Source organism: Argopecten irradians, chromosome 13 (genome assembly GCF_041381155.1).
Source record: "Argopecten irradians isolate NY chromosome 13, Ai_NY, whole genome shotgun sequence".
Classification (NCBI taxonomy): domain Eukaryota; kingdom Metazoa; phylum Mollusca; class Bivalvia; order Pectinida; family Pectinidae; genus Argopecten; species Argopecten irradians.
Genome location: NC_091146.1, coordinates 17,489,432 through 17,499,445, shown reverse-complemented (window position 1 = coordinate 17,499,445; position 10,014 = coordinate 17,489,432). Strand labels below are relative to the sequence as shown.

Below are 10,014 nucleotides of genomic sequence, written 5' to 3'. Positions count from 1 at the left end.
ATACTTTTTGATATTGCGTCGTGTGACCTCTAACGAGCACGGCCATTGATTCATGTTGCTGGGCCACAGCTGATCAAAATGATGTAAAATGTATCAAAAGTCACCTACCTTTTTTGGATTTATATATCATAAATACACATATTTGAAAGGCATTTCCGACAAATTAGTCCAAGAAGCTATGATAAATGCATTTCTTATATCGTTCATCGTATTTTCACTTGAATTGGCCGCCATTCTTAATTTGAATAGGAATATTGAGGTTTTATGAAATTTAGGAGTTGTCTTAATGTGTACTCAAAACAAGCGGAACGAAGTAAGCCTCATTTGCATAATGCGTTTCGCTAATTCTAAATTTTGTGTTTTGTATTAACCATAGCAGTCATAATGTTTTAGTGACAGTAGAATTGAGCACATCGACTTGCATACGATTTAACATAGATTCAACAATATATGGATGGTGTCATACAAAATTATTTGCAGGAATGGATTAATATATAAACAGCAAGTAAGTCAATCAGTAATCGTTTAAATATCTTGCCATTGAAATTGTCTTATATATGTTTAAACCCAGCGACATAAAACCGGTCGCTGCCAGCAACATGGCGGACATACGGATGTCGTATAAGGTCGCATATCCACCCATTGTAATCAAGTTGAATAAGACCTCATACACGTGTAGGAGAAGGTTCAATCTGTACCTCCGTATCTTAATTTAAGTTAATGTCATTCAAAGAACGTACATTATGTACAATTAATCCAAAAATAAACTTGAAGATGTTCAAGTTTCCGACTGCATCGATAAACCGTTGATGACATATCAGGAAAATTTAGGAAATATCCATATATACAATGAGCCAATTTCTAACACATGTATAAATTTGTAGATAAAGCTAATGTAATGCAATTGTGAATGGTTTGTGTGTCGTTTCGATGACCATTAAAATAATATTCTGAGGTATGGTCCAAGGCCCGTAATGGGAATAGCAAATCGCCTTTCGTCCGTCGTCTATATAATATAACACAGTAATATATACTTAGCAGTGCCGAAATCGATATTGAGCATCTCGGTGTTCGATTTTCATTTCCAGACATTTACATATTCGTGTACTTAATCATTCATTCTTGCCACTCCAGGGGTTAGTGTCACTGACGTTATAGTAACCACTGGAGTTTCGAGGATGATACATATTTTTGTGTGCTGCTTGGTCATTTGTCTGATGAAGGTGATACTAGTACTAAATAATCGTCGAAACGTCAAATATAAAAAAACTTTTAATAAAACATGAAAAATACTTACATAATATAGAAAATATTTAGAAATACCTATGTAGGTAGGGATTCATGGACACTTTGAAACGATTATGATGTACACCTAGATAGCGAAACGAAGAATGTTCCTCTAATGTTATGGTAAATACACTAAAGTGCTTATATACATGCATATGTATGTACATAATGTATTCATTACTTATGAAGACCTGTTTTATAATAAGATTATTACACGTGCGATTATTACTGCAATATGGTAGAAATCAAAGAATGTTCATTGTTATTTTTTTCTCCATTTGGATCCAGGGGAGATAACTTGTCTATCCTATGTGATTAATTTATACATTGATCATATTCCTTCGGAACAAAATTTTGTATTCGAACTAAAGAGAAGTAACTCGCCTTCAGCTGTTGGATTATTATAATTCCATTTATGATGAAATATGGATTGGTTTGTGTGATATTTCCCACTAGAATGGTATAAGTGGTTATCTATTGGCCGAATTCCTAGTTTCTTAGCAACAATACCTAGATACGAATCATCGATACTGACCGGTTCGACGTATGGAATGGCCAGCTGAAATTTAAGGGCTGACACGTGAGACATCAGGAAGGCTCCTCCGGCCAAATATGGCGGCCAGAAATCATACGGGTACTCGTCTTTAGAAATATACCACTTAGACCTATTATCACGATACGGTACACCACACGGAATCAGCAATCCCATATACAGATTATCGATTATATGTCGAGGTTGGTCCGATATGTCGTCGATATGTTTGATAAAGCTATCGGTATCAACCAGAACATCGTCGTCGATGAAGAGAAGATAACTCGCCGTCGGACAAAACTCCATCGCCCAGTTGTATCCCATAATAGTCTTATATGTGTTGTTCCTGTAAGAATCCCGAAAATTCTCCTGTACGATATCTCGGAATTTTCTCGCCTCGTAATCGATGAAAACCTGCACTTCCTCCTCCGTTGATGCTATAAGAAATACAATTTGAATACGTTTACCGTCCAAGAATTCCGCTCCCCAAGTTTTCCTGATCTTTCTTCTCCAATCTCGATTCTCCGCCGCGGATTTTACCAGAATGAGTACTTTATGGTCCATGCCTTTATCAAATTTACACTTCCGTGCTTTAAATACGTAATTGAAAAGTCTAGGGTTAATAGGCTCAATATCAGAATAGTTTGTTAAATCATTACCTTGTATCGTGTCTTCAACCAAGGATTTGATGTCAAAAGACATTGGATAGTCACTTATCTCCATATAATACTTCTTTGATCTGAAAATAATTGAAACAGGAGTTGCAATCGTGGTCACAGGAGCGGTTGTAAGTACCGGAATATTACGTGAACTTTGCACTTCCACGTGAAGCAAGTTGTCGATTGAGATCAATAAGATATAGATAACAAGGAGATAGACCAACGAGAAATAAACTCCCAAAATTCCTAGCCTCCGATAAACACACCGGAAGTGCTTCCCAAATCGCATGCGCATGCTTGAGAAAGAGGAGAATTTCATCATCATAGCGTCATTAACACGCATTCCTCCCTCCAAAACGAATGTGTGCAACATTTATCAGTGGTTCAATCAATTCCCACGCTTTTTTATTCATTTTGTAGCTGTGTGCTACCACTTTCGATTTCGTTAGTGAAATCCGTTTCATAGCATTTGCAGTGGATCTACCGCATAGTTATTCTTAACAACAAATTGTAAAAGCTAAAAGTTGTTAATCTATGAAAGAATTATGTTGCTTTTAATCAAATGAAAACATTGTTTGGCACAATTGATACTGTTACCATTGAATAAAATACTTCTCTAAGAGAAAATGCTTTCATGCCGACACCATTTTTCATCTCGTATGCCTTTGGCATCGTAGAATGTTACCTTCCTCAGGTTGCCAAATTCTCGTATTAACCTAAAACGCGGTCAAAAATTGTATAATGTCGAATCTTCACCACGAGTTCTCAAATGTGGAATGTAAACACCGAAAGTTATTATAAAATTACGTAAACTTTCAATATAAATCCTCAGAACGTCATTCACAACTTTGTATTACCTCAAACATTTCAATCTATGAAGATTAACTCTACATTTGTGGACATAATTTGAACAGCTGACCAGGCATGAGATTACGAAATATAGATCTGAACAGCCAATGTTCGACTTTGTAGATCCAAGGTGTTGAATTCAGGATGGCGCGATGTTACAAATATAGTTACAATTAAAATAGAATAAAAATTGTCCAACGTGTATAGTATGTACTAAATACCTGATACAAAGCTGGGGACTTCAAGGCACGGGGTGTGGACAGGTTGTGTTCATGTATAATGATCCTACCGGCTATTAGCTTAATGCACACACCAGTACAACAAAATTACATATCTTTAATACGGTATTAATGGAGACAATTAACAATTAGTCCGGCAGCGTCAGAATAAGTGCTCTCTTACTGTTTTCCTTTGACTGGTTTCATGTATATGCAAAATTATGTAACAATATTGTGGTTAAGACGTTTACATTTAATTTAATAACAAACACTATACATGTTAATTTAATCTATTCGTTTATTTCTCAATTTTCTCCGGGTTGGGAAGTAGAATTTGTATGTGTATCCGTGATACTCCTCCATGTTGCCAGGGGTTACTATCACCATCGTGACATATATAGGGATATAATGACAGTGATTGTAACCCCTGGAATACATATAAGGATGTTTTTTGTCGTTACCTCCTGGTGAATGTCTCATGTAACCTTTTAGTACTGACCCGTAAATAAAATTTACGGTGAATTCGGATTGATTATTTTAAAGCCGCATAATCCGTATCTTTCAGAGTCCGTAAAACAGACAATGACAAAATATGGTGAAATAGCCCTAAAAAGTTATGAACTTTCCACAAATTACAAGTCTAGAAAGTTAAGAGGTTCAAAGATATAAATATGCAAAATTTAATTTTAGACTTATGCGCGGTCCGACAGAATGTCAAAAGTTATCGCCTCCAAAGCTGGAGTATTCGTAGGCTATAGTCTACATGGTTACAGTCATTTTAATTGGTTTGATATAGGACTACTTTCTTATATTCTTAAATTACACAATATTATATAAACACTTGAAGGACATATGATCACCCGCAGTACGTGACTGTAAGTCACAAGACTTATATAATGTCTTTATAATGTTTTAATTTTGGAAAAAAATACCTTTTGTTGAATGAATACAGATCCTAAACACCAGATAAAAGTTCACGTATGTACATTTGTATTTAAATGCACGCCTTTCATGTTTGTCAATGAGAGATTAATTAATTAGTACATTTAAGTTACATGTATTATCAAAATATCACTTGTCGGTCACTGTAAGGACTTGTGCATATAAAATTGTTCAAGGGCCATAGGCCATGGGCTAGGAGGGTCCCACATGCACCCCCCCCCCCGCCTCAAACCTCCGAACCAATATTTTTCTTAACCCTTATGACCCACTGATCACAAATCAAAATGTTAACATTGCATAAGTTGGGATGAACTTCTGGTTATGACGTCATCAAGATGGCCGCCATCTCGAATTTCACTAAAAATGAAAAATAGTCATAACATTGACAATTTTCGTAGACAAATGAGGTATCAAAATGACCACAATTGAACAACAAATACATATCAGAACCAAATAATTTAATATATGTAGTGATTTTTACGCAGGAAATGAAAAAATGGATTTTAAGTTCAAAAATGGTGAATTTTCAACATTTTTTTTTCATATTTGGCTTGACGCAGCAAAAATGTTTTCGAACAGCAATCTATTATTTCTAATAGGTTTTTTGACCTCTTATCAATCAGTTTTAATAACAACAACAACAACAAAATCCAATGTTAACATTGTATAAGTTCCGGTTATGACGTCATCAAAATGGCCGCCATCTCGAATTTCTCTTAAAAAATGAAAAATAGTCATAACATTGACATTTTTCAACTGAAGTAGACAAATGAGGTATCAAAATGACCACAATAGAACAACAAATACATATCGGGACCAAATAATCCAATATATGTAGTGATTTGTACGCAGGAATGAAAAAAACTCGATTTTAAGCTCAGAAATGGAAATTTTTCAGCATTTTTTTCATATTTGGCTTGACGCAGCAAAAATGTGTTCCAACGACAAATTATTATTCGTAATCAGTTATTTGATCTCTTATCAATCAGGAAAAACAAAAACAAAAATATATAGAAATGCGAAAGAGAATTATTGTTATACCCTCATTAAGTTTACAAAACATCAGCGGGTACGTATACAGGGCATAGGATTGTTATCTAAGTGGGACTTCAAAATAATCCATTTTCATGCTCGAAATTTTTAGACTAGTAGCGTCTCAAACTGAATTATTACAGCAAAACGCCAACTATTAGCTATATGGTATCACATTAAAACTGAGGTAAGACTGTCATTCCGTAAATACCATGACACTTTCCGAAACGTTTTGTGTCTTTTAGAATGAGCACATCCATTGTTATTTCCAGTGTATAATGTAAGGAAATGTCAGATGGTTATTACAGTGTCACATATTTCTTTCACTAGTTCTCTGTCTTCGATGGCGATAAGCTGATGTGACATTACATTACTGGGTTACCATCGTGGTTCTAACTTGTCAACCGTCCATGGCTAGAGTTAACATAAGAAACGTCGGTTTCATGGATGTGGGAGCTCTTCCTGTTTCCAACCTAGTGATTCACATATCGCATATGATGTTCCAGACTTCCCCGGCATGATGGAAAATACACCAGATCCACATTATGCGAAGGGCTGAGCTGGTTCTCCTTAATTCGTATGAAGCACAATTGTCCATTCTTGTGAATCTTCAGTGACCATAGATGACACAGGTGGAATCTTTGAGGTCATAAATGAGGTCTGCAGTTAAGTTCCACTATTTGCCAAGTCTGGAAAGCACTGTAGACAACTTTTTTTTCTGGAATGTCTTCAATGCTCTCTTTACGCATACACCAGATGTGACACAACTAGCACCTTCAAAGGAGTGGGAAAAGTCAGACCAATGAAAAACATTTAACATTTATGGCCTTATTAATGACCTCGATGATATCACCTGTGCCATTTACGGAGCTATGTGCTAAGGAGAACTAATTCCACCATTCGAAGAATATGGATCTGGTGTAATTTCCATTATGCCTTAGAAGTCTGAAACAGCATATACGATATCTAAGAATCTGAGGTAGATCCCACGTCTCTGAACTTGTTGCTTCTGATATAACCTCTGGCCATGTATGGGTCATGAAAGATGACAGGCTAGAACAACACTTGTGATGTAGTGTCACATCAGCTCATCGACATTGAAGACGACGCTCTGGATTTCGACGAATTTGATACTCAAATATCTCGACTACTCTGATTTAGACTACTAGCTACCAGACATGCCGAGTCTCTTCATTGGATTAGAGCAGTGAGACGAGAAAGCACGCACAATAATAATGGTTATCATTAAGAACCAGTGAAAGAAATATGTGACACTGTAGTAACCATCTGACATTTTGCTTATGCTATGCATAGGAAATAAACAATGAATGTGCTCATTTTCAAAGACACAAACGTTCTGTAAACTGTTAGTGGTATTAATGGAAACACAGGCTTAGCTTAGGTTATATTTGTTTCGTCTCAGTAGGTGTTGTGCTGTAATAATTATTTTCGAGACGCTGATAATCTTCAAAATTTCAAACATGAAAATGGATTATGTAAAACTGTGACTTGTCCCACCTAGATATTCTGTCAATTTTACATTATTATTTTTTTACTTTTAAATCGTCAATAGTCAATGTTCTATTTAATGAAATTATAATACACCAGGAAACTGTAGTGTCAGCGGTTTGGAGTTCGAAAAATGGCATATGCCCATTATACGCACCCGGTCATGTTTTGTAAACCTAATGAGGGTATAACAATAATTATCTTTTGCATTTCTATATATTTTTGTTTTTGTTTTTCCTGATTGATAAGAGATCGAATAACTGATTACGAATAATAATTTGTTGTTTGGAAACATTTTGCTGCATCAAGCCAAATATGAAAAATTTGCTGATTTTTTTTTTCATTTTTGAGCTTAAAATCGTATTTTTTTCATTCCCTGCGTACAAATCACTACACATATTGGATCATTTGGTCCCGATATGTATTTGTTGTTCTATTGTGGTCATTTTGATACCTCATTTGTTTACTTCAGTTGAAAAATGTCAATGTTATGACTGTTATGACGTTTTTCTATTTTTCATTTTTAGTGAAATTCGAGATGGCGGCCATCTTGATGACGTCATAACCGGAAGTTCATCCCAACTTATGCAATGTTAACATTTTGATTTGTGATCAGTGGTTCATAAGGGTTAAGAAAAATATTGGTTCGGAGGTTTGGGGGGTGCATGTGGGACCCTCCTAGCCCATGACCTACTAGTGGCGTAGGAAGATGAAACGTAATGGTGGGGGGGGGGGGGGGTGCAAAGGTTCTCAATATTTTGTAACCCCCTCCCCATCACCACCCTCCAATCCAATCCCCGCGCCGCACCTACAGGAGGAAATTAATTCAACACACAACCATATATACTTTATATACTTTTTCATATATCATTTAATATAATCCTTGTACACATTTATATACAGTGGGGTCGCTAAAAGGAAATTAGCGAATACGCAAATTGGCCAAATTAGCGTGTGAGCGCCGAAGGCGCGAGATTTTGGGGTCTGGGGGTCGACCCCGGGAAAGATATTACGATTTAGAATGACTGAGATGAGTTTTACAATATATTTTGATGATTTTCCGCGATCCCGAAAGCGCGAGATTTTGGTGTTTGAGGGGTTCGGGGGTCTCCCCCGGGAAAAATATTACGATTTTAGAATGGCTAGGATGAGTTTTACGATGCATTTTGATGAATTTGCGAGAGATTTTGGTGTTTTGGGGGTTTGGGGGTCTTCCCCGGGAAAAAAATATAACGGCAGTGATAGTAAACCCTGACGGCAGTGATAGTAAACCCTGGAGTTTTACAATGTATTGTAATGATTTTAAAGGGTTCTTACCATGGTAATTTTTCGATTTAAAGTAACCTGCATTTAGAAATGATAATTGTAATAATTGTGTCGTCATATCATTGTGCAACCCTGCTCGATATGAACATACCGGCTTCACATTATCGGCACATTGTTTTGTAACTCAAAATGATAATGAATTACTTGTCTTGCTAAGACATATAAACAAAGTAATCTATTAAGAGACATTTTTTGAAATACAAATGTAGAATCCCTTAATTGACATTTTTAGTGTAGTTCATGTGTATTGAATTTCTACTATTAAAGATTTGAACATTATGTGCTTGAACGTTTTAGGAAATACGCCGCGCAGCGGAAAGTTTTTTTAGAATGAATTACAAAAAATGTGCAGGAGGACCCTTTTTTCTTTCAAATATGCATTTTAGAACATTTCAGTTGGCGAAAATGGGGGGGGGGGGCAAAAAGACATGTTTGCCCTCCCCCGTCCTGGGGAACGGGGGGGGGGGGCAGTTGCCTCCCCTGCACCCCCTCGCTTCCTACGCCCCTGAGGGCCAGATCATGATTACAGTTAAAACGAATAATATTAATCCTATCCTATCCTATCCCAACCGTTTTTGATCATGTGTTAGAAGTCTTCTGTCCGTCATTCAGAGCTACGTCATCGCAGCTAGACTCCAGTATGACCATTTGTTATAGTGAGTGGAAACAAAAAAAAAACGAACATTTATGAAATAGATCATGTACTCACTAAACGTTGGGGATTGATACCACTTTCTGTTACAATATACTAGTTTAAGTATGTATTACATATTATATATCAAGGGTATGAACTCGAAGATAGAGAAAAACCGACCAAATTTTTAAACCATAATTTTTCAATAAACGGGCTCTATACACCAGTGACGCATATCTTATCCTAAGGAGAAATTCTTTATCTTCGCACTGAGTGTTTGGTGAACAAAATTGGCAAAGTATTGTGTAGTTCACTAACGTTTACCACCACCGCTATGATTTTTTTTCGGAACCCTTCTCGATGTTTTCGACCAGCGCAACACTACATAATTTGCATAATGTATTCGCAATATGTAAAATCAAGAAGCGTTCCGAAGAAAACATAGACACGGTGGTTCGGGGTAAATAACTATGAGAATGTGGCAGACGCAAAGGAAGATAACTCTGTGATGCACAACTACACAAGGGTAGATAACTCTATTATGTTTAAAAAGTCCACAGATGTATATGTTTGAATAGTAACGGCGTCCATATATAGACGTACAACGTCTCGATAAGAAAGACTTTTTATAGCCGGCCAATGAGATTGCAGCCGAAGCCACGGTCATGCATATTATATCAGCCACGAAACCAGTATGCATTTTTAATTAGATGACTTCAAGATGTTTGTCATAATTGGGCTCATATCGTCATAATGACGACACTTTGTATAGATGTATTGGATGATTTTAAAAGGAAAATAATCGCTCTTTCCAACGGTAGTAACCGTTTTTATGACAATGTACTAGAAATGTGTTTAAACTAGAAATGTGTTTTTAAAACCGCTAAAGGTAATTATATAAGCGGGTCAGACCTATAGTACCATGTAGAGTATGATTTTTATCATTTTTAATCTAGGCCTCTTAAACGTCTAAAAATGGTCTTAGGGCACTCTGTTGGGTCCATGATTATATAATCTGTAACTAAT

The 10,014-nt window shown here is 36.2% G+C and overlaps 1 protein-coding gene across 1 annotated transcript; it reads right to left on the bottom strand.

Annotated features, from left to right (window-relative positions):
* Positions 1 to 1,186: 1,186 nt before the first annotated feature.
* LOC138306276 (beta-1,3-galactosyltransferase 1-like) lies at positions 1,187 to 3,468 on the bottom strand. The gene has a single exon (XM_069246690.1). The coding sequence runs from the start codon at positions 2,849 to 2,851 to the stop codon at positions 1,619 to 1,621; it is 1,233 nt and encodes a 410-aa protein (XP_069102791.1). The 5' UTR covers positions 2,852 to 3,468; the 3' UTR covers positions 1,187 to 1,618.
* Positions 3,469 to 10,014: the final 6,546 nt, after the last annotated feature.